The sequence below is a fragment of the Stomoxys calcitrans genome, chromosome 5, assembly GCF_963082655.1.
Source record: "Stomoxys calcitrans chromosome 5, idStoCalc2.1, whole genome shotgun sequence".
Lineage (NCBI taxonomy): Eukaryota > Metazoa > Arthropoda > Insecta > Diptera > Muscidae > Stomoxys > Stomoxys calcitrans.
The window spans coordinates 37423427-37449736 of NC_081556.1; the positions used below are offsets into that span (position 1 = coordinate 37423427).

Sequence of the window (26310 nt, forward strand, 5' to 3'; positions counted from 1 at the left end):
ATTAGGGCCTTATCAGATGAACGGCGCATTTATTACCCGATTTCGCAGAAATTTCGAACTGTTACTTGTATAGAGCCTCTCGGCACCTGAACCAAATATGATTAAAATTGGACTATATGTGGATATTAATAGGGATATAGAAGTGTTATAATTACCTTCAAAAGGTAACCTTAACTAACATACTTAATTGATGCCAAAACAAAAGATTTTTGGTGGTATTTCTTTCGGTGTATTGAAATCATTATACCCTTGGCATGCATGCATGTTCCCCAATGCACATACACACCTATGTATGCATGTATGTATGTACATACGTACTTATATTGTATTATGGTGTGTGAATTCACACTAGTCTCCATCTCAGTTGGCACTCGAGTCCGGACGAAAGAACAGGAACCTAAAAGGGCATAAAGCTCGTATCATATTCATTTCATATAAAACTTTTCATATGATATCATTTTGTTTGTCAGTGTCATCTTCAGCTTGCTCTCTGGTTCACTAGAGTGAGTGGTGGGCAAGTGAATGAAGCGCATGATTAAAGACTTCAAATTGTAGTTATCGTTGTTGTTGGTAATGAATTAATCCAGCAAGAGTCTCGTCAGCAAGCAAAGTCTTTGAGTCAGGGGCAGTGTAGCTAAGTTCGAATCGGATCTGCAAATGAAACAGACGAGGCACGCTTACTTGAAGGCTGGTACCAAAAACTGCAACTGGGAAAGTAACAACAGCAAACCCCTTAGGTACATATAAAAATAATTTAAATTGTTGAAGAATTTCAACTTAAGAAGTATGTATAAAAAATAGGGCAACCAATTGAATTTGTAATTTAATTCACAAAATAGAAACTAGTTTTGTTGTTATGATTTATGATTTCGTTAATAAAATATCATTTTGCATTTTTTTTTAATTGCAGGAATTTGCTGAGAGTACCATGAATGAACTGCTGGGTTGGTATGGTTTTGATAGTGTTGATCGTTTGGATATTTCAGCCAAAACATCAAAACTTTTACAAACAGCTGGTCTACTCAATTCACAGCAACATCAGCACCACCACCAGCAGCAGCAGCAACAGCAACAACAACAGCAAAGGCGCCATCGCAGTAGCAGAGCAAACGCACTTATGCAAATGCATCAACAACAAAATGAACATCTGCGTGCATCACTCAACAACAATAGCAGCAGTAGTAATTATAGCAGCAACAACAACAATAACAGTATTCTCAACAGCAGCAGCAATAATAACACCAATAATAACTGCAGCAAGAGTACTCGAAATAATTATCGCGGCAATGACAGCACAGCCTCCGATCATGATACACGTAGTTCCCGTGACGATGATTCGAAAAGTCCCAATTCAACAAGCATATTGGCAACCCCGACAAGTGCAAATGTCATTGATGAGAAATTAGGTAAGTCAGACAGTGGGCATAAGTAATTTTTATGGAAAAATATGTAATATGAAGAAATAATAGAAAACTATAAAAAATCTAGGTAAATGAATAATTCTATGAAATTTCCTTTAAAGTCGAAATATTTCATATAAAGTGCTGTGGGCTGACCAATATGTTCAGATTATAACAGTATGCGACTTAATGAAGGATATTAAAAGTAGAAAACGCGGGGATCGCAAGCAGAACAATATAAAACATCAATTATTACAATATGGTCATCAAATAAACATACAATACGAATCTAACCTTCAGCAGCTGATCATTTTTATTATTTTTCTCCGGCTTAACTTTGTTTACGAACTTAAATTATGATTGCTCTGAAAATCTGAAGATAAATTTACTTGGAGTGAATGAAATTAATTGAAATAACTGCCGTAAAGTGTTAAAAAAACACATATCTTTTTCGTGTTGTTTTGCATTGCATAATTAAATTGTTGGCGAAATTATAAAAACAAAACTGTTGCTGAATTCATCTTTAACTGTGTCGTTTTTGCCATCTCTTTTGCGCTGTCTTTCTACTCAATCTAAGCTGAGTTAATTTTTCACCATCTTCTTGTTGTTGTTGCTGCGGTTGTTTTGTTGACAATAAAGATGCCGGGTGCTGCTAAGGTGATTTGTGTTGCTTGCAATGAAACTATTGCTAAAAATGGAAGCATAAGATGCCGTATTTGTTCTGGCTGGCTTCATGCATCTTGTGCAAAGCTTTCCGAGAAAGATCTCATTGCACTTAAGGCAATTAAGGTGTCTGCTTTTATTTGCACCACCTGCGAAGGTAAAATTGGTTCTAGTGGCTGTAGCAATGATGGTGGTAGCATTGCTGGTGATATTCGTGCGCTCAATGAAAAATTCGATGATTTTTTAGCTGGCAATCGGGATGAACTGAATTCCATAAAGACTGTTCTGGGTGAAATAAAGACAGAGATGTCTTCCTGCTTGAAAGGGATAAAATCTGACATTGACACATGCAATAAACGTATCGATGATGTTGCTTCGTCTTGTTCAACTAAAATTGCGGCTTTGGAGGTTGGAATGAATATTTTGCATCGGCGTATTAATCGCACGGACATAGTTATTGATGGTCTACCTACAAACTTAAAAGATTTGTATGCTGTTGTGATTGCATTGGGAACATTCTTTAAGATACCTATAACGAGTAATGATATTAACAATGTTTGCTACATGCACAATCGTAAGCTGATACTTGTTAAATTTAACTCTGTGCAACTTCGAGATTCAATTATGAGGGAATATTTTGCGACTCGAAGTCTCAAAGTTAGTGACGTAAATGGTGAGGAAAGTGGTAATATAAACAGCAGAGTGTATCTAAATGACCATTATACTCCTGCTGCTTCTCAACTTAATGCCGTATGTAGGAACCTAATGCGTAAGAAGTTGATCACGAAATACAGAGTGCAAAATGGTGACAAACTCAAAGCTAAGTTGTGGCTTTTGGATGGTACTGAAGTTATCCGTGACCTAAACGAATGTTCTTCGCTCCTTCAAAATGGGACCTCAGTATATTAATAGTATTTTATTTTTTTTTTTACTTCTAAAGATTTATTTTTGTAAACCTCGATTTAACAGATTTTTTTTTTAACTAAAATATCTACGTTACCCATTTTTTTTATTTATTTATGCATTTCGTTAAATCTTGGTTCTCTTCATTGTTTTCATTTGATTTTCTTCCTGCAATTTCATAATTAATTTTCTTATAACTAAAGTATTATATATGATCTCATAATAATAATAATGATTAGCTGATTGTATGAGTGGTTTTTAGTATGATTTTTAGCTTCATATTAAATTTTTTTAGATTTTTAATTTTTCCTGTTTGGTTCCCCACCTTGTTTGCATTAACTTTTATAATTTTTGATGTCTTTTGATATAAACATGGGTCCTGTAGTTAGCAGTCACGCAAATATTAACTCTTTTTTGGGCGCGTCTGTTGGTAAATTTTATGTCGGCCACCTTAACTGTCAGAGTATTAGACCTTCCCCCAATTCCGTAAAGTTTGATGAACTGAAATCGATATTATCCGGTTCCCGATTTGATATTTTTGCTATATCTGAAACGTGGCTTAAACCAGTTGTTTCCAGTAAGGCTGTCAGTATCCCTGGCTACAAATTTTATCGAAATGACCGCGAGAATATGAGGGGCGGTGGAGTAGGAGTTTATGTATCTAATACGATCAGACATAAGGTTATTTTTCGTGCTTTTGCTTTGGGTAAATGCGAATCTCTTTTCCTTGAGTTGTGTTCAGGGAGTACAAAGCTTCTATTTGGAGTAGTTTATTTGCCTCCAGTTGGAGATCCTGAGTCCTTTGAGGAACTGCACTACAACTTGCTTTTGAATTATACAAAAGTTATTATTGTTGGTGATTTCAATTGTGATTTGTTCAATTTATCAAGATCTGCCTTATTGCGTTCCTTATGTACCAGACTTAACCTGTCTATTGTGCACAATTCCAGGCCCACCCATTACAGTGTTGGTCATAGGACGACATCTCTGATTGATTTCATGCTGGTGGGTGAGAATTCTATGACTTATCACTCCAATCAGGTACAATGTCCATCTATCTCTCATCATGCGCTAATTTTTTGTTCATTTGATTTTGATTTTGCTTCGTGTGAAGAGATGATAGAGTTTCGTGATTATGAGAATATTGACTGGGATGGTTTGTTACAATGCCTATCTGTATTTGACAGTGCATCCTTTTTCTATAGTTCTGATGCCAATGATTTGAGTGAGCGTGTTGCTTTGCTCTTTGGAAGTCTTTTCACTTTTGTACCTGTCGTCAGGAGAAGGATTCGTAGGTATGGTGAGGAATGGATGAAATCTAGAGATGTTTTAGATGCTCAGTTCCTGAGGGACTTGTCTTTCACAGCATTCCGCCAAGAAAATACACCTGAGAACTGGAGAATATTTTGTAGATATAGGAATAAGGCTAAATCCATCATACGTAGGGAAAGGCGAAAGCATTATTCAAAGCATTTTGGAAATTTAGATGCTAAGGGTTTTTGGCGTTTTATTAAGGGCTCGGGATGCTTTAATGATGATACCTTTAATTATGATGGTGATGTGAACACACTTAACAATTTTTTTGCTACCAGTGTTCAATCTGGCCAGGGTTTTAATGTTGATTTTCAATCATTTCAAGATTTTGAAAATTCATTTTCATTTAGATGTGTTCATGTGGACGATATTTCGGCGGCTTTAGCAAGGATTACGGCAAGGTCGGTTGGTGTTGATGGTATTCCTATCAAATTTTTAAAGCTTCTGTTTCCCTATACATCCGATATAATTCAACATTTATTTAATTCTATTTTAATGACTTCTGAGTTTCCTTCTTCATGGAAGACTGCGCGTGTGGTTCCTATACCTAAAACTTCTGTTATTCATAGTCCAGAGGACTTAAGGCCTATCTCGATTCTTCCGGTTCTTTCTAAGGTTTTCGAACATGTTCTTAAGGAGCAGTTAATGATGAGTACCAGGCGCAAGATATTTGACTCTCAGTATGCGTTCCGTTCAGGTCATAATACCACTTCCTTGCTGCTTCACCTAACTGAATCGATAAGGAATGATATTAATAATGGTAAAGTGAGTGCTCTTCTGTCTCTTGACTTGACGAAGGCTTTTAATTCTATTTGTTTTGGGACTATGATAGACAAGTTGAGACGTAATTTCGGGTTTTCAAGGTCTGCTTGCAAACTTGTGATGTCGTACATGTTTGGGAGGACTCAATTTGTTGATTTAAACGGGATTAGATCTGAAGTTATTTCTCTATCTTCCGGTGTGCCTCAGGGCTCGGTTTTGGGGCCTCTACTTTTTATACTATACATTAATGACTTTTCTGAGTTCCTTGGACCTAGCCTGTGTAACACTTTTCTTTTTGCTGATGATATATATCTTCTTTTTAGTGCAGATCGCGATTCTGGCAGTCTTTTAGAGTCTAACATTAATACTTGCATTAATCGGATCTTATTGTGGTCTAGTCTCAACTCGCTTTCCATAAATCCCTCGAAAACTAAAGCTATTCTGTTCGGTTCACAGGTGCAATCTGGGTTTGAAATTTTTGTTCAGAATTCGCGGCTGGCCTTTGTTGATAGGCTTAGATGCTTGGGAGTTACTATTGACAGGGACTTGAATTTTGGTATCCATATAGACATTGTTCATTCTCGCGTTTATGGTATTTTACGGAGGTTGTATTCTGCAGGTATTTATCTTCCATTAAGAGTTAAAGCCAGGCTTGCTCATGCCCTTTTAATGCCACAGATTTTATACGGGTTAGAAGTTGTGTCAGGAACATTTGACTACAATCTCCAGAAACTGAATAGGATTATGAATACTGTGGTGAGATTCGTGTACAATGTTCGTGTTCGTGATCATATTTCGAGGTTTGTCAGAGACTTTTTGGGAACATCTTTTCGCCGTTATGTTGATCTACGTAATACCATTTTTTTTTACAAGGTTGTTAAAAGTGGAGTGCCCGTGCCCTTATGCGGATATTTCAATTTTTCACGCTCGAGTAGAAGCACGCATATCATTTTGCCCCGTATATTCCGGTCTATATTTGAGAGATCATTTACAGTCCGTGTGGCTAGATGTTGGAATTTATTACCGGCTGAGTTACGGATTTTTTCACATTCTAATAATGTTTTTCGCCTTAAACTTATTGCCTTTTTCGCTTCTGATTCCACATAATTGTTTGCTTTGGGTATATTATTCTTGTTTTTTTTTCTTTCGCTGCTAACATAACAAGGACATGTTTTAACTTTTAACTTATTAATTTTTAATTAAGTACATAGTAATGGCTGGGGAGCCAATTGAATTATTGCAAATAATCGTTGTAGATTATCGAGTTTGTTAATTAAGTATGTATATATAAGTTTTTCTATTTGGGAATGTAATCTTGGTAATACGTTTTTGGCCGCGAAGGCTTTGGTATTACTTTTGTTAATAAATAAATAAAATAAATAAATAAATAAATTTGTATTCAAATCACAAGGAGTCAACCTGCCTCCCACAAAACACCAATCTAAATTGTAACTCCTTCTGCTTGCCCTAATTTGTGACCATCTGTCATCGGTTACCCATTGGGCCTTATCTCGAAGAATTGGTTTCGTGTCGCTAGAGCACATCGGAGGTCACTATAGCGCAGAGTTTAGTATATCCGCCTATGACGCTGAACAAGAATATCAGAAAAAATTTTCAGCGGTGGTTATCCCCTCCTAATGCTGGCGATATCTGTGGGGTACTATGCTTTTTGTTTAGAAGATCAGTCGAATGCGTTTTTTAAATTCAAAAATATCTTCTTCAGAGATTCAAGAGAAGTACTGTCCAAACCGGACCACAAACGAAGATTTGACAGCCCAAACAATTTTTCCAAATATCGAGGTGACCAACTTAAAATCCTTGCCAAGAGGCGAAGGGGTAAGGCTAGCCGCTTCAGATTTTGCACAAATACTTCTTATTAGCATAGGTCGGTTGGGATTGCAAATGGGCCATATAGGTCCATGTTTCGATATAGCCGCCATACAAACCGATCTTGGATCTTGGCCTCTTGAGCCACTAGATGATGCAATTCTTATCCGATTTGGCTGAAATTTAGCATGACGTGTTTTGTGATGACTTCCAACAACTGTGTTAAAAATGGTTCAAATCGAAGCATAACCTGATATAGCTGACATATAAACGATCTGGAATCTTGACTTCTAGAGCCACTAAAGGACGCAATTCTCATCAGATTTGGCTGAAATTTTGTATAACAGCTTCTCCCGTATCGAATAAGGTCTGATTCGGTTTATAGCCTAATACAGCTCCCCTATAAACCGATCTCCTTTTTTTACTTCTTCAGCCCCTAAAGGGCGCAATGACTTCTAGTATGGACTCCAATATTCAATTCAATTATGGCCCGAAATGAACCATAACATGATATTGTTCCAATAAAATAGCTATCCTTTTCTTTTATCCTTTGTTTGCCTAAAAAGAGATACCGTAAAAAGAACTCGACAAATGCGATCCATGGTGGAGGGTATATAAGATTCAGCCCGGCCGAACTTAGCACGCTTTTACTTGTTTTCAATTTCAATAGGCTTCGTCTCTAAGCCGAAAACCATGCCTGTACCAAATTTTAAGACGATCGGACGAACGAAAACTGCGGCGTGTACTTTGTACACATCCTAATATCCTTCTGGATATTACAAACAAATGCACTAAATTGTAATACCCTGTTCTACAGTAGTGGTGTACAAAAACATGGTTTCTATTGTTGGGATCGGGTGCCGCAAGGGTCGCCCAAAACCCGCCAAATGGATATATAAAGCAATCACGACAAGCCATATGTTTGGGGAGCCACCCCACCCCAAAATACCTCTCTATTATATAAAAGCTATTTGGGGTGAAAATTGATTGATTTTCGGGAAATTGATATCCATTTTCGGGACCAAGACCCTGGGGTTCACCCCACCCTCAAACACAATTTATTTACCGATCATGCCATTAAGGGGCTCATATGAAATGTTCTTGAAAGTAGAGCATCTTATATTTATTTTAATGGCCAAACTCCCTTAACCGGAAATATTTACCAGTACGTTTGTAAAGGACTAAAAACAGGCATTTGGGAGTAGAGTAAAAATTTGCCCAGGAACCGAACTGGAAAAACTTACTCACACATCAACGAGAGCTTTCCGATTTAAGTTTAAACTCATAAGGGACCTTTTTTATAGCCGAGTCCGAACGGAGTGTCGCAGTGTGATACCTTTTTGGGGAAAATTTTTTTTATCACCATGCATGGCATGGTACCTTGCAAATGTCACCCGCATTAAGAGGGGATAACCAAAATTGCAAATTTTGTCCAAGAACATTCCACTAAGGAACAGGGGCAAACTTCTCTCATATCAATGAGTGCAGTCCGATTCAAGTTTAAGCTCAATGATAAGGGGCCTCCTTTTTATAGCCGAGTCCGAACCGCGTGCCGCAGTGCGACGCCTCTTTGGAAAAAAGTTTTACATGACATAGTACCTCACAAATGTTGCCAGCATTAGGAGGGGAAAACCACCGCTTAAAATTGTTTCTGATGGTCTCGCCAGGATTCGAACCCTGGCGTTTAGCTTCATAGGCGGACATGCTAACCTCTGCGCTAAGGTGGATAGCGGTGGAGGGGATAACCACCGCCTTAAATTTTGTCCGATGTTTTCGCCAGGACTCGAACGCAGGCATTCAGCGTCATAGGCGGACATGGATTACAGTGGCACGAATTCGATATTCACATTCAGGACCAAGTGTCCTTAACCTAAAAATATATTAGAGAGTTGAATAAAGCGCAGCGGAGCGGGCCCGGTTCGGCTAGAAATATTATACAAATTTTCTCTTAAAAATCGAATTGTTGTTTATGTTTCTCAGCAACAGAAGTTTTATGACAACTAATATTTAACGAATTTAAATGTAATCGGTTTTGTTTTTCGTGTTGCGTTTCTTTATTAACTTTGATTATAATGATAATAATGTTATTGAAGCAATTTCTCTTTAGTTTTCCTTTTACTTACAAATCCAATAAGCAGTGAGTGGTGCCCAGACAATGAAATCCTTTGCATATATCCCAAAAAAATTGAAATGAATACCACAAACGTCAAAACCTTTGAAAATGTATAATGAATAATGTTGTTGTTGTATGTGCAATCCATATATGTATGTACATATGTACGTGCATACATGCTGCTTATCGTATCCATAAAACTTGACTATAAACTTTGAATGTGGATAATATGCTTGGGAAAATGTATCCTTAGCTATTGCATCATGACTTGTTGGTGGCAAAATTGATGCCAACGATACATAATCTGCTACAACAGCAAAGAAGGCAAAGAAGGTAGTTATGACCCGACAGAATAATTTGTCTGAACATCCTATGGTCTACTATCATGTAAAGCTTGCATCAGATAAAGTTTGAGAAACCTTTCTTCCGTAAATAATACATAACGCTGTACTCCGTAAGCATATCACAATATTGAGTAGTATTTTGCTTACACTGACAATCCAAAAATTCTGAATAATACTTGTGTGTGTGTTTGTGTGTGGCCATGTGTGAAGGCCAGAGCGAAGAGAGAGAGAGAGGGAAAAAGTTCGTGTAAGTTTTTGTTTTCATGCCATCTCAAATAACACTCATTAGATGATGTTGCATATATTATGATACCATGATTTGGCCAAGGTACAGAGATTTCCTCTATAATGAACATTTTTATGGGGATTAACAAATTTACAAAAAAACATGTATTGATTACTTAAGTGCTTAAATTACAACAAAAAACAATGTATTGTAAAAATAATGTTTGTAGTCTTGTTGAAACCTGTAAAAATAAGAAAGAGAAGACTTAAGTGCATACAGTAGTAGTAGTAGTAGTCAGCCTTCAGAATAGTTGTTACTGTCGTTGTTGTTCTTGTTGTAGCAGTGGGTTGTGTTCTTTCGTCTGCTTGTTTCTACCAAGATCCAAGAAATATGCGACTAAGGGGGGTGCGTCCATAGGGATCTGGGTGTGAGTCGAGTGGACGCAGAGATGGTCTGTCGGAAACTCTGACGTATATGACATACATTTTCTACGTATAATACATAGAAATCGTCGTAAACCTTGCCAACAAAATAGTTTTCGACAAAGTTAAAAAATAATAAGAAAATCGTACAACTAATTTAAACTTTCGTAAATTTATGACTATGGCCACCCTGGTGCATAGGTTAGAAGAAGGTTCGCCTCAAGCCGTATTTAAAAAGGTGGCCGCATCGGTCAAAATTTGTAAACAGGGCGAAGAAAATTCAATTCGCCCTGACATTTAAATTTTTCGGAAAATTTGTTTCGACTAATCAGAGCAATAAGAATGAAGTTTATTAATTTTTGGTGTCAAGAAAACACATATTTAAAAATGTTGAAAAAACCATTAGCTCCAGAGGCTTTACCCACAAAACTGGCTGAAACATTGAGGTCCAATCTGTGTGGTGTTCATTGCTGTCACGAAAAGCTGAGCTGCGAGCTACCGGGCGCGTCCACTGACTGCGGATAGTGGAATGCTCTATACAGAGTAGCTGAAACGGCAGTCGTGGACAATCAGCGGCATCGAGCGGAGAGTCTCAGTGAGAGGCCGGGCGGCACCATAAATACTGCATAAATACTGAGTGCCTATGATGCTCGATATGACAAGGCGGGTTATTGGCGCCTTTAAATAACCAAAGGCCAAACTGCTCCCGCAGCGATTGGTCCTTTGGACCGGAACAAGCTTGATCACCTACAGGAGCCTGACAAGGATCGTCACCTTCACATGAAAATGTAGCTACAACAACCCACAAAACCACCAAAATGCCAGATTTAAATAGTTTTCATAAGGTTATTGTAGCCGTAGATAGCTAATAAGTGAATGCTAACAAATGGACCAAATAGGAAGATTGTAATTAGAGCTCACTCGCCACAAGGAGGGGTTGTGTACCCCTTTTTATACCCTCCACCATAGGATGGGGGGTATACTAATTTCGTCATTCTGTTTGTAACTATTCGAAATATTCGTCTGAGACCCCATAAAGTATATATATTCTTGATTGTCGCGACATTTTATGTCGATCTAGCCATGTCCGTCCGTCTGTCGAAAGCACGCTAACCTCCCTCCACCATAGGACGGGGGGGGTATACTAATTTCGCCATTCTGTTTGTAACTACTCGAAATATTCGTCTGAGACCCCATAAGGTATATATATTCTTGATCGTCGCGACATTTTATGTCGATCTAGCCATGTCCGTCCGTCCGTCCGTCTGTCTGTCGAAAGCGCGCTAACTTCCGAAGGAGTAAAGCTAGCTGCTTGAAATTTTGCACAAATACTTCTTAATAGTGTAGGTCGGTTGGTATTGTAAATGGGCCATATCGGTCCATGTTTTGATATAGCTGTCATATACACCCATCTTGGGTCTTGATTTCTTGAGCCTCTAGAGTGCGCAATTCTTATCCGATTGGAATGAAATTTTGCACGACGTGTTTTGTTATGATATCCAAAAGTGTGCCAAGTATGGTTCAAATCGGTCCATGACCTGATATAGCTGCCACATAAACCGATCTTGGGTCTTGACTTCTTGAGCCCCTAGAATGCGCAATTCTTATCCGATTTGAGTGAATTTTTGCACGAAGTATTTTGTTATGATACCCCACAACTGTGCCAAGTATGGTTCAAATCGATTCATAACCTGATATAACTGTCATATAAACCGATCTGGGATTTTGACTTCTTGAGCCTCTAGAGGTCGCAATTATTATCCGATTTGCCTGAAATTTTGTACGACGGATTCTCTCATGACCATCAATATACGTGTTCTGAATCGGTCTATAGCCCGATACAGCTCCCATATAAATCGATCTCTCTATTTTATTTCTTGAGCCCCCAAAGGGCGCAATTCTTATACGCATTCGCCATTCTTGACTACTGTAACTTTAAATTGCATATTGGAGAAGCTCCCTCCAGACCTCCTGGCCGTTTTTTAATGCATGTTGGCTCCTAATCTTCTTAATTTTAATGTCTGGCATTGTACTTTTGCGCTTTTTGCGTCTTTCGGGGGTCTTGACTTCTTGAGCCATTAGAGGGCGCAAGTCCTATCAGATTTCGCTGAAATTTAGCTTGACATGTTTCGTTACGACTTTCAACAACTGTGCAGAGTATGGTTCAAATCGGTTCATAACCTGATATAGCTGTCATATAAACCGATCTTGGATCTTGACTTCTTGAGCCTCTAGAGGTCGCAATTATTATCCGATTTTGCTGAAATTTTGTACAACGACGTCTCTCATGGCATTCAACGTGTCAATTATGGTCTGAATCGCCTGATACAGCTCCCATATAAACCGATCTCCCTATTTTACTTCTTGACCCCCTAAAGGTCGCAATTTTTATTCGAATTGGCTGAAATTTTACACAAAAACTTCTACTATGGTCTTCAACATTCAGTTCAATTCTGGTCCGCACCAGAAGAGATGCTTAAAAAGAGATGCCGAGAAAAGAACTCGACAAATGCGATCCATGGTGGAGGGTATATAAGATTCAGTCCGGCCAAACTTAGCACGCTTTTACTTGTTTTTTGGTTGAGTGTTTCCTCCAAAGGCGGACATGCTAAACACTGTGCTTTGGTGGTGATCCGACATTTAATTTCTCTTTGCTCGAGTCCTTTACAGACTTCAATAGCGGGATCGCTCTGCTCAGTTTTCATTATAAATGCAAAGATATTGCCCAGCGCCTTGGCGTTGGGATGTTTGTTCATTGGCTCGAACAATACGGGTGCGGCAACTGGTTCTCCTTTTCGCCCTTGAAGAGATGTACCACTTTGATACTGTTGGCTAGAAGTCTCACTCATCGCGTCCGTCACTATCTGATAGGAAAACATGCTGATAAACAAAATCTTGTGAGTTACGATTACTGGAGAACCTGTGAGGACCTCAAAAATGAGGAAACTATAACATTAAATCCCATACCCTCCTTTTAACTTTCTCTTACCTAAACCTACAGGCGTTTTCTCATTTTCCACACCGTTCTTTCTCTCTATTCCTTCTAGACTTACAAAACTGCTGTTGGTGCCGACGACCCGTACCGGAAAATGCTCCAGAATTTCTGACCACCACCGATGGACCACGTTATTGTTCGGAGTCATGTTTTACCCAAAGCCGTAGGGCTTCATTTAAAAAAGCGAAAACTTGCGACTGGTGCAAACATATACGCCATGCCGTCAGCTATGTGGATTTTCACGATGGAGCCTCACAGCTGCAATTTTGTTCGGATAAATGTCTCAATCAGTACAAAATGCAAATATTTTGTAAAGAAACTCAAGCCCATTTGGACATGAATCCGCATCTGAAGGAGCAGGGCTTGGAGGCGGCAAATAATGGGGCTAATTTGATAACTCCCGACTTGTGGTTGAAGAACTGCCGCAGCAGATCCGCATCACCGGCTTCAACTATATCCACCTCGCCGGGACCAAATTGTGCCGCAACCAATGTCAGTGAAAGATCATCGGTGAGGTCAAATACACCGCTAAGTCCACCAAAAATAGGGGGCTCTGCGGCAACAGCGCCAGCACCAATAAATAATAATTCCCAAAACCCTGCAAATGCATCCTCTTATAAGCCCATAATCTCAGTGGCTCCTGTCTCAAAGCTAATGTCGAAAAGTCCGGGAATAATGCCATCTCGCCAATCGCCCAAACACAATCGTAAAAAGCGACCCCTGAAATCATGTGCTACTACAGAGATTACTAACACCAGGCATGAGGGAAAAACAAATTGTCCGCTAGGGGGCCAGTCAAATGCCAAAACGAAGACGACTTTGATGAGTGAAGCAAATAGACCCAGTCTGACCCAAGCAAGCACCCCTTCCTTGACACAATTTGCTGCATCCTGCGTGCAAGATTTGCACATGAGTGTGCCGCCACTGTCACCCATGCTGGAAAGCCCTGCCTCGCAGCCAACCACGCCTCACAGTTTACCACCACCTTCGAATACGGGACGCTGTGGTACAAGCATACCACCAGCATTCTTTGCCACACCCCCAAACATTGCAGTTAACGCACAAACTGCCCCACCGCCAACAGTGCAAACTGGGGCCGGGTTTCCGCCACGGCCGCCATTTATGCACAATCCACCATCAGCACCGCCGCCAGGATTATGGCCAAGATTTTTGGGAAATTTTGCAGGGTTGCCACAGCCTCCCAGTGCGTCTATGATGCCACCAGACTTTACAGGTTTTAATGCTCTGATTGGAACACCGCCACCAGTGACAGTAATGGTGCCCTATCCTGTGATTATACCTTTGCCCATTCCCATACCAGTGCCCCTGCCAGTGATAGAATTTTACAAGGCCCACTTAAGTCCAGAAGAACGTAAAAAGTTTGAAGAATCTAGGAATATCAAAAAAGAAACGGAAATCCCCTCCCAAAGTACAGCTGCTGCTGAAGAACCGCTGGATTTCACCAAAACCAAAGGGCAACAGGATGAGTGTAGAGCAAATGATGTGGCTGAAAGTCCCGCCAACGAAGAGCATTTCATAGCAAAAGAGGAAGAAATGGAAATCTCGCAAACGAATTCGTCCAATTCACCTGCAAATGAGACTCCAACGACGCCCAATGTGTTGCATTGTGTCATTAGTAGCACCAACGAGCAGGCATCGCCAACAATGCCTGCAGAGGATAAGGATAATGGCGGCGTCAACGAAGAAAGCTTAAATAGCCATAACAATGATAGCATAACGGCAAGTTGCCACGATATGAATGACGAATCGAACGAGGAGTGTAACCAACGGTTACCCAAATTGAAGATTACACGACTGCAAACCAAACGTTTAATACAAACCAAAGAATCCGAATGCTCAAGGCCTTTGCGAAAGCGTAAACGCATTATCGACTGCGATTTTCAAAAAATCTCCGTCAACAGCAAAGCAGACATGAACGATGACGAAATGGATGTTGTCGAACAGCAGCAGCAGCAGCAACAGCATCGAACGACTGAAATGGAATTAAACAACAAGGGCCAAAATAATAACAAATAAAGTTAGTAGTTTAAAATATTGCTTAATTTTAATTCTAACATCAGAATAAGAAGCACTAAGTGCTTAAAAACAGAAATAGTATTACCGTTATTACAGACAAAAGGAGGAAAAGTACATGCGATAGAAAACGAAAGCGAAAAATTTGTGAGTTTTTTCAGCATTATAATTTTGTTTTATCCCAAATCCTTAGATTAGGTTTTTTTTGTTTTTTTGCTTAGAATCATGAGTACGTCAACTTTTACCACACATTTTTCACACGGAATGTGATTGGCAAACCTTATATTAATGTGGAAAGGGCCCATAAGATTGTGTAATGTGTAATGGGTCCTTTAGACAGGAAGTTTTTTTGTATGGACTGTATACATTGTATACAGTACAATTGAAGGTTAATTCTCACATGCTGGAAAATGTAGACGCATAAACTTTAATTGAATTTTAAAACTCATTAGTTGAAAAAATAAAAAATTTTGCTATAAAATATGCATATACATACATATGTTTGTAAACATATGTTTATAAATCATGAGTATGTCAACTTTTGCCACATATTTTTGGTATTACATTTCCTGTTTGATAGAACCTAGTACCTTAATGCGTGTACGACCCACACGGAATGTGATTGACAAACCTTATATTAATGTGGAAAGGGCCCATAAGATTGTATCATGTGTAATGGGTCCTTTAGACAGAAAGTTTTTTTGCATGGACTGTATACATTGTATACAGTACAATTGAAGGTTAATTCTCACATGCTGGAAAACTTCAATTGAATTTTAAAACTCATTAGTTGAAATTGATACTACCTGGTAGTTAAATCATGCATACACATGGTAGAAAAGGTCTGCGTACAACATACTAACCAAAACAACTTATTAAAAAATGCTTCTATATACTTTTCATAAAATCTAATTTATTTTATATTTATTAAAGAATATTTAATTTGCCGATTATAAAAAAAAGATGTACTTTCCAAAAATAACGTTTAAACAAAACATACAGACGACTATAAAAATTCATTAGAAAAAGTCTGCGTACAGGATGTATAAGTCGACCAAACATATTCTTATTTCGAAACCACCTTACAGTTTAATAGGAAGTTGGGTATCCCCTACGTTTTAAAACTGCCGCTAGAGGTTTAGGCATGGAATCAACAAGCTTTGAGGTTTCTGTTGAAGAGATTTGGGCCCATTCCTCTTGCAGTACAGTACAGGTAGTACTGCGTTGGCGGATTTTTCTTTAAAGTGAATGCCATTGGTGCTCTATAGGATTGAAATCTGGTGATTGCGGTGGTGTTCAAAGCTGATTGGGCACGTTGTAGAGCAACCAAAGCTTAAGTATGTACGCTGTATGTTTCGGGTCATTATCCTGTTGAAAATCCTTTTGCGAAAGCAATACGCTTCTTGCGCGCAACACTACCATAATACCCAGATTTTTTTTTAATTTTAAGAACTGTGTCAGTGCAGAGGGTCTTTTAAAACTTTCTTTAAATTTTCAGCAATTTTGGATGCTGTAAGTCGGGGGTTTTGCTTCACACTTTGCGATACGCATCGAGTTTTACGTTCTGGCAGAATTTTGGCCGCACTGGACGAGGCCGGGATACCAAAACGCCGGTATCTTTGCAATTTTTAACCACTCTTTGTATGGAAGATTGTGTTCTTCCAACAATCCGACCGATTTCACGGTGGGTTTTACCTTCCTCAAAGAGTTTAACAATTATTTTCCTTTAAGAGGGGGTTATTTCTTTGCCTTTTGACGACATTGTTTGCTGAATAACTGAAAACAACAAAAAAACTTTTAAAACACAAGTTAAACTATAACTTTGCGACACTTTTATACTTGGTAATATTCATTTGCAGGCAGTGTCAGTTGCCCAACAACAAAATATTGAGTGCACTATCTGTCAAAAACAGTGATAAGTGCAACTATGATTTGGTGTATGTTACTAGTTCGCGTCTTTTTTCGTTGTTTGTTGTGTTATGGTTCTTAACTGTACACACACACACACACTCAAAACAGCGTTGAAAGATAATGCACTCAGCGAGAATAAAATTGTACTCAGCTGTTTACGGTACCCTACCTGGTAGTTATGCCATGCTTGTTTGTTACGCTTTGAATTCCCGTCTTGCTTCTTGTACGTAGCCTTTTTCTGTGCTGCCCAATGAGTATTCTTAGTAAATTTAATGATGAAATAATGTTGCCGGATTTTCATTACTTTGAATGCTTTGAGATTATGCAATAGACTTTTAATAAATCGCCTACTATGATTAAGCTCAAAAATTTTATATATAAAAGTTAATTTTTAACAAAAGAAATTAGATAATTAGCATGTACGCAGACTTTTTCTGCCAAGTATATGTTTGTAAAAGTTGACAGAAAATTAAATTTTAATGCAAACATCTGATTTTAGTTTTGGCTTAAATGTGAAATATCCCCTTCTTTTGACAACACCTCCAGAAAAACATAATTTAGTTTCATCTATTTCAAATTATCGCTCCCGAATTTACTGTACTTAATGTTATTAATTATTATTATGCTATGATAAACAAAGCAAGAAATGTGTGCAATTTTTAGTTTTCATTGTAATTATGTTTTATTTTCTTAAATTCGATGGTTTTGTACTTTTTATTATTAGTATTATATAGTAGTTTTCATAATATTATTTCTATTTATTATTTTATTTGATACTATGTTTTTGATACTAACGTATTTCTATTGAAAGAAAAAAGATGTGTATAAAAAGCTATAGCGAAATAGTTTCATATCTTGATTTGTTAATTGGTTCATTTTGTGCGATTAAAAAAAAAAATATTCTAAAAGTAATACAAAAGGCTACGAATAAAGATATTTTCGTTGAAAACCAAAAAAATTAACGGCCTTGAAATTATATAGAAAGTTCTGGCATCTTAAATTTGAAATTTCATCCACATATTATTCGGTTATGAAATCGACAATTACTAAAATAAATCTTTCAGAAGGTGAGTATATTTTGCGCTTTATAAAATAAGTTTGACCTGCAGAGAAGCCTGGCACACCAATCTCTCTGAGTAGAGAAGACGGACCTCACATCGAGAACAATCAGAAGATGGGGCAACCACTGGTGACGACACATTTTCCAAGCAGCCAGGAAGAGGACGACGACCAGAACATCGTTTTTGTTGTTGTAGCACGTCGGCATCAATCCTTGGTCTGTAGAAGTTGAGGCGGCTGAATATGCCGGAATGTAATTGAGCCAGAACTACTCTGGTTTGCTGGCGGAGGTCAATTGCTTCAGGTGCAATGGGGGGCGGTCGTTCTCCAAGGACTACATTCACCCAGTAGCCATTTACCGCATCTGCTACCGTGTCTGCATGAATGTTGTCTAGACCTGCTTGATATGCTGCTTGATCTAGAGTTTCTCTCTTGTAACGCTGAACCTCACACTCTAGATCTTGTAGATCTACCTCAAGGCTTCTGGGCGGTGGATATCTATCCACAAGATGATGATTTGGATGGTCTCTGCGATAACAGTCCAAAAGGTATTGCCTAGACAAAATGTAGGTAGACTTCGCACTGGTAGGATCTTTGTCTACTGATGGAGGTGGTCCACATGAGAACTGAGGAGACAACCCGTCGCAGTTCGGAGCGCGGCATTCTGAAAGATCTGAATATTATTTCACTGTGTGTCACCAAACTGACGAGACCACACTGGCGCTGCATAACTTACCACAGACCGGCCAATTGCTTTGTACGTGATCAACAAGATTTCTTTGTCTGCACCCCAAGTGCTGCCAGCAAGTGACTTGAGGATCTTGTTTCTACTTTTGACTTTATCGCAAATTGCTGTGGCATGTGGGGAGAATGTGTAAGAGCTGTCAAATGTGACGTCAAGTATTTTGGGACACTTGATGGTCGGAATCATTTCTCCATCGACCATCACAGTCAGCTCAGTATTCACCTCAAGCGTATTAGCAGTGAACAATGTGGCTGAAGATTTGGTGGTGGATATCTTCAGATTTCTTGTAGCGAAATATGAGGAAAGTTTGTTGAGGTAGATGTTCAACCTATCGTCCGCATATGATACGATCTCTATGCCGTTGAACAGTGCCGGAGATATCACCCCACCTTGGGGAACTCCCTGTTTCACTCTGCGGTGCTTCGACTACGGTGCTTGGCCAGCTATCTGCTAAAAGAAGACGGGAGAATTGTCGGCCCTTGATAAAGGGTAACTGAGTACGATTACAAGTGTAACAACCGGGCACTGTGCAATAGGCCGCGCGATTACGCGGACCCTGCATTAATGAGGATGAGACGATGGAACAACTGCTCTGCTTATGCCCGAGTCTTCAGAAGTATAGGCTTTCCCACCTAGGGAGGCTGATTTTCTGTGATCTTGCAGATGTGTCTCTGTGAAGGCTCCTTACATACGTGAATAAGACGGGTTTGTTGAGACGAGATAAAATCCTGAGCTCACGGTCATGCACGCTTAAACATGGGGTATTATTGCTTGGCACTTGGAGAGTGAATACTTGAGTGAGTATGGGCCGATATTTCGGGAAAGCACTCCCGTGCTGTCGTGATGGATAGGCGCTTGCTTCCTATTACATTCTTATACTGTTCCCTGACTCCCCTTCGCCAAGCTCCCGTAGGTGAGCAAGCTCGTGCCGGCCCAAAGGACCGATCGCCGCAGGAACAGATTAGCCATTGGCTATTTAAAGCCGCCGTTAACTCGCCTTGTCATATCGAGCATCATAGGCACTCAGTGTTTGTCCAAGAGCCGGCGCCGCCCGACCTCTCACTGAGGTTCTCAGCTGATTGTCGCGACTGCCGTTTCAGCTACTCCGTATGGAGCATTCCACCTGTGGACTCCCCCGATAGCCCAAATCTAAGCCTTTCGTAATAGCAATGAACACCACACAGATCGGACCTCAATGTTCCAGCCTGTGTGGTGCTCACCGCTATCCCGTGCCAGGCTTAAATGTATGCCCATAGTGGTATGGGCGCATTAATATCAGCAACCTCTTTTCAACCTAACCTACCATTGTGTCGCAATGAGCAGAACTGGGTTCCGAGTGAACTCACCTTTCGGGGTGGACTACCCATTCACTCTAACTTATTTTTCTGTTTTGTTGATATTTGGGAAGAGCGTTTTATATATCTACAAGCTAGCGAATCCGAGAATGATAAATAGAACAACCCAATTTGTGTAAATAGCATAAAAAATATATGTGTACATAAAAAGTTAAACAAAACACTTAGCCCTACCTTGGCTTGGTGTACCCTGAGTTGTTATAAGGTATATGCACTGCACTTACAATTGTGTAACACCCTTATAAAATACATCTCTGTGCTGCGGCTTTCATTTGTGTGCGTTATGTTAAGAAAGCTTTTCTTTCGCGCCAAAAAAGAAAATTATTATACTTTAGAGAAACCAAAGTGTGTAGACGTTATTTTGGAAAAACTGAATTGTGTCTTTTAATTGTCTGAAATGTGTTCACAGAAGTGAGTGGTGAAAAAACTTTTGGAAGGACAATGCCAAAGTGGATGGAAAACAAAGGTGAAATGGATAAGCAGAGGTAAGCAATTTAAATAGCTTATGTATAGAAAAAGTAGAATTACTACGTTATTGTAGTTGTGGCGACATACTTGCAAGTGGGGATAGCGTTCCTTGACTAGCTCTCTTCTGGATTGGCAGATGTAAGAAATTTGAATGGTTTATTTATAGAAAAAGGAGAATTACTACGTTATTTTAGTTGTAGCGACATACTTGCATGTGGGTATTGCGTTCCTTGGATAGCTCTCTTCTGGGAGAAAGGTCATTTCGGTGCAAAGACCCGATTGCTATGGGAACGGTAGATTTACTATACCCAGTTTTAATTAGGGTAGTTTGTTGTGTTTACGATCCTCGTCGAACTCTTAAGTGAGCAAGCTCGTCACAGTCCAAAGCACTGATCGCCTGTTATTGGTTATTTAAAGGCCCCACTAACTCGCCTTGTCTTATTGTGCATCATAAGCAATGAGTATTTATGCAAGAGCCGGCCTTTCACTGAGACTCTCCGCCTTCTAAAACTGAAAGTCTGCGGGTGCCGTTGCAGCTACTCTGTAAGGAGCATTCCACTATTCACAACCTGTGGATTCGGCCGGTAGCATGCAGCTAAGCTCCTCGTGACAGCGATGAACACCACACAGATCGGACCTCAAAGTCCCAACCTGTGTGGCGCTCACAGCTATCCCGGGCCGGTATTTAGTGTAGGTCAGCAATGCCTGCCACTCATTGTATGTTTAGTATACAGTGAGCGTCAACATAAATACTTTTACAGTGGTTTTCTGACTTCATAAAAATACTTCACATTTTTATAGCTAAGCAGAACTTTATTCCAGAAAATAACATATTTGTATACCCTCTATCATAGAATGCAGGTATACTAATCTACTCATTTCGCTTGTTCCACCTCAAAATATATATCTGCGCTCCCATCAAGTATATAAATTCCTGTTGGTCTTGACATTCTTTGTCGATCTAGCCATGTAGGAATCTCGATAGCGGTGGAACGATAAAAATATTCGCTTGAAATTTTGTTATTGATGTAAACCGTTGGTGACTGCATGTGGACCTTATCGGTTCAGATTGAGATATCGCTCCAATAAAAAAATTGTACTTCATGGCCCCTAGAAGACGCAATTATTATTATAAGATATGGCTAAAACTTTGCATGTAGTGTTTCTTCATGACTTCTAACATCCGTGGTAGGTATGGTCAAAAAATGTCTATAACCTGATATAGCTCCCATATAATCCAATCTCCTGATTTTACATCTTGAGCCCATGGAAGCCGCAATTGTTATCCAATTTGGCTGCTAAATAGGTTCCAAATCGGTATATAACCTGATATACCTCCCATGTAAACCTCTCTTCCCATTAGAGTTGTTGAGCCTTTGGAAGCTGTAATTGTTGTAAAATTTTGCAGGTAGAGTTCCATAATGCTCTTCAACATTCGTGGTAAGTGTGGGTCAAATCGGTCTATTAACTCATATAGCTCATATATAATGCGATCTACCGATCAGTTGTTAAAGTAGCAACATATTCACTTGTGGAGGTAGCGATGCTTATCAAGCTCTTATAGATGACCAAAATCGTTTCATTCCATAGGCCGAAAGTTCCAATCTTTGCGTTGTCCAGTTATACCGTACATACATGTATGTATGTACCGTTGATAGACCGAGTTATACCGTGTCGCGGTTTGGCAGTGGCATGGTTTTTGTTGTTGTTGTAGCAGCGTGTTGTACACTGAAGCGTCAGCCTTTGCCGACAAAGAACTTCATCGTATCAATCCGGTAAGTACAACCGGCTGCCATGGGATTGACATGTTTGTTTCTGTATACAATGAACAAAATAAAGTAAACAAAAGCTATTCTTGTACCGGAGTTTTCTGACCAAACGTCCCTTTAATCACTAAACAGAACTTTGTTCCAAAAAGTAATTGCTTTACTTTCGCATATTTATATACCTATTTAGTAAATAAAGGCTGAAATAAAACCTTAACAATCGATTTTGTAGACTTTGTTTTGTCACTCACTGTACATAAAACAATGCAATCATCCATTTTCAATTCAGCGAGTTCATGTTAAAACTAATGATTTCAGAACCCTTACAGAATTTGTCTAAGTAGTCTTGGTTTAGCTTAACCTCCCCTCCCCTAATTTATATATCCTCCATCATACGATGGGAGTGTACTAAAGTTATTGTTTGTAAAACCTCGAAAGCCATATGCGGCCGGCTTTTAAAAGCACGCTAACTTTCGAACGAGCAAAACTAGCCACTTGAAATTTTGCTCAAGTACTTCTGATTAATTTGGATCTGTTAAAATTTTACGTAGGCCAATCGACCATTAAAGCCCCATTTAAGCCGATTTCCCGGTTTTACTTCTTTACCCTATAGAGGGCGCAATTCTTACCCGATTCGAATGAAATTTTGCACGATGATTTCTATTATGACCTCTAACATCCATTCCAAGAATGTTCCAATTCCGTTCAAAACCCAATATAGTTTGCAAACAAACGAATCTCCTAATTTTACTTCTTAACCAAAAATAGTCAACAATCTTATTCGAATAATACCTTATCCCCTGCATTTACTCGGCTTAGAGAATCCCACTGGCCTTTACTTCCATTGTTTATATCGGATAGAAGCTTTTATCATCAAACTACTTATCTATACAAAATCCCATTGAAATTTGATTGTAAATGGAAAATCTTGATGTTTCACTATTTCCCAGACAAATTAATCGAGCATGGCTTGTCCTGGTATTCTTAAAAACAATTTTTTTAAATTATAAGTTAATTGCAAATCAACTCTAAAATAAACGTTTAAAATAAAATATTTATTAAAATAATTTCAGTAATATGTAAAATTAAAGTAAAAACATGTATTGTATACAATTTTTTGTAGCACTGCAACAAACAGAATACTCAATATTCGCTTATTCGAAATTGATATAAGAAAAAAAAAAAGATCATTACTGTAACGTAATTTGCGGATATCTGTAAAAACTGGGTGCATATTTCTTTTCTTCTGCGGCTGCCACCTTGCAACGCCCTTCCATATTATATATGTATGTATTTCATTATATGTTAATGAGGTAAACTATAGATTAGATAGATAATTACAGTGTGTGCATAAAAAAACAAGTGGTGGCGGCTTTTCAATTGTATAGATTCCATAAGGAAATCTGGCTGTCCATTCCAGCCACTGCCATTATGGGTGCTTTCCATTGCAACACTGGCCCCGTTGAATAGGCAATATCCATTATGGCACCCGATTTGTGTTCCGTTAGAACAGCCAATGGTCGCAGACTTTTCCAGGAAAATATTCGCACTCTACCATCCCAACCTCCGGAACAAAAAACTTTTTGATCATTACGTATTCGTATACAATTGAGTCCGGAATTCTTAAGGGCTATATCTGATGATCGCTGAAATCTCATTGATTGCCTTTGAAAGGAGAATGTTGTTACTTTATCGCCTTTAAAGAAAAATATATGTATAAAAAAACTATGTATATTGCTCCTATAGCTTACCCGGTCCACCAATAACTCCTCTATTTGTCAAGGCATCATAATCCACTGCCATGGGATCTGCCTCAACTTGTGCAATGTCAACTATCATGCCCGAACTAAGATCCCAGGTCACAAAATGACCACTTTCATAGCCCGCTAGGCAAAATAGTTGTGAGGCATGTTCAAAAGGTTTAAAACAGTTTACAGTCCCTAATTTGGGTAACTGGGCATCATCGGGAATTAGCATTTGTGCGGAATTTTCAGCATCATTGGTGTGTAATACCCCAATGGAATTTTCATCGCAGGGATAGAATAACATGTGGTCGTCGTTGCTACTTGCATTGCTATAAAGAACCGAACGGCAATAGCCCACATAATTTGCCGGTATGACAACTTCACGTTTATAGCCTGTGTTCGTCATACTCCATAGTGTAATGGTGCCCCCCTTCTCCTGGGATATCAATATATCGTCGGTGTGATGCAGCGCTGTAATAGGCTCTTGGCCAATTTCAAAATGCAGGCTCGACCGGTTTGTTTGTAGATCCCATAAGAAAATTTTTCCTTTGGTTGTGCCGGCCAATAGACGTTCATTTTGATGGAAGCATAATGAATTCACGGGTCCCATTTCAGCACATCGAAGCGTAAATACAGGATCGGGAGGTAGAACAGCCATTTTCGTTTAAGTATTTTTTTGCGTTTTTACAATATTTTTTCTATTATTTTTTTATTATTGAGGCACGCTTATTTTTTGGGCACCTAACCAAAACATATGATGTAATGGTGTTGCCACACTAATTTTTTTCATGGGCGTTAATATATTAAATACTAATATACTAAAATTTTGTCGTACAACGTTATGAGGACGGCATAGTACAATTAAAAGGTAGAACAACAACAAAAATCTACCCCCAACGAAACTACCTTGATTGGCAAATGCCTTTGTTTTACAACTTATTTTCTTCAAATGTGTTTTATATTTGTATTTGCATCAATACAACCTAGGCAAATTTATACAAGGTAAAGTCAATAGCCCAGCTGATGGATTTTTCCAATTTCAGAGTTGTATCCAAATCCCACTTAAACGTCAAATACTTTGTTTGGATTTTAAAAGTTTATCACATTTTGTTGCTTTTTCCACACTTTCTATGTTTCAATTTATAATTTACATGTTTTAAATCATAAATATTTTGATATTGTGGATGCTACACATGATATTGCAAATAAAAACTAGAATGTCAATTAGAAAGTGTCAAGAAATTTGACAGCCTAGTGGTAATATGTGCCACCATCGCCACAGGGTTGTATAGTTGATTTCGTTGTTGTTGGGCTAAGTACTTCCTGTATAAATTTGCCTAAATTAAATCACTGTTTTGTTGCTGAAATGCTTTTAGCGATTTTTTTCGCGGATTACTTTTTTCGATAATAGATTTTAATGCAAAGCATTGAGTAGGACATTCCCTCATAACTTATGAAACAATTTCCTTAAAAGTATATGCTATCATCATAAAATTTTTAACAGGTAGTGTACCGTCAACAGCTGAGCACAAATTTTTCTCGCGAAGTTCACTATCTGTCAACGAGTTTTGGTTGTGTGTGTATTATAGTTAAAAACCACAACACACACAAACAACGAAAAATGGAAGGAACTAGTAACATACACAAGATCAGAGTTGCACTAACCACTGATTTTGACAGATAGTGCACTTAATATTATTACTAACCATTCTTTGTAATATGAAGCTTATAAGGCCCACAAATATATTACATCGATAACATAACTTGGGTAATTTTTAAGACGTAGCTGAATCTAAACCTTAATAAAAAAAAACAATAAAAGTAACTATAACCTTTGGCTCCACAGTCACAACATTTTGAAAAAAGACTGCAAAGTTGATTTATCGTCTCTTGGCAAGCAGCATAGCGAAACAATTAAATGTAGTCTCATTTGTACAACAACTACAAATCATATGGTGCAATCCGCCATCTTGTCATCAAGCTGATCAACGTTTTGCCAATGCACACAACGAAATTTGTGTGCGTGTGTGCTTACGTATGCGTACATGAGCAGAGTTTATGCGAGAAAGAAGATAACAACAAAGAGAATGCAAAGAAAAATCTGACATATTAATACCGTAAAACCTGGCCGGCTGCTAACAGCTGTTCGCATGAGACCACCTTTTATGAGCAAAATAGTAGCGATATGTCGCTGCATCAGGATAAATTTTGCACAATTTTAATAGCAAATGTAATTAAATGCTCACAAAATGGGCCGA

General features: G+C 38.7%; 2 protein-coding genes across 4 annotated transcripts in view; one reads left to right on the forward strand and one right to left on the reverse strand.

Annotated features, from left to right (window-relative positions):
- LOC106082164 (sine oculis-binding protein homolog) overlaps positions 1-17597 on the forward strand; it is a 72617-nt gene extending 55020 nt beyond the window's left edge. For 2 of the 3 annotated variants that reach the window (XM_013244516.2, XM_013244515.2), the window contains exons 3-4: positions 911-1406; positions 13022-17597. In XM_013244516.2, the coding sequence (XP_013099970.2) occupies positions 911-1406; positions 13022-15006 (2481 nt within the window). In that variant the 3' untranslated portion in view covers positions 15007-17597. Of the gene's footprint in view, positions 1-530; positions 738-910; positions 1407-13021 lie in introns of those variants that run through there. The other variant, XM_059369138.1, reaches the window with a different exon arrangement.
- A 5746-nt stretch (positions 17598-23343) lies between these two features.
- LOC106082158 (guanine nucleotide-binding protein subunit beta-like protein 1) lies at positions 23344-24827 on the reverse strand. The gene is made up of 2 exons (XM_013244509.2): positions 24059-24827; positions 23344-24003 (listed from the first exon to the last, which is right to left on the reverse strand). Exons 1-2 carry the CDS (start codon positions 24708-24710, stop codon positions 23684-23686), a joined length of 972 nt encoding a protein of 323 aa, XP_013099963.2. The 5' UTR covers positions 24711-24827; the 3' UTR covers positions 23344-23683.
- Positions 24828-26310: the final 1483 nt, after the last annotated feature.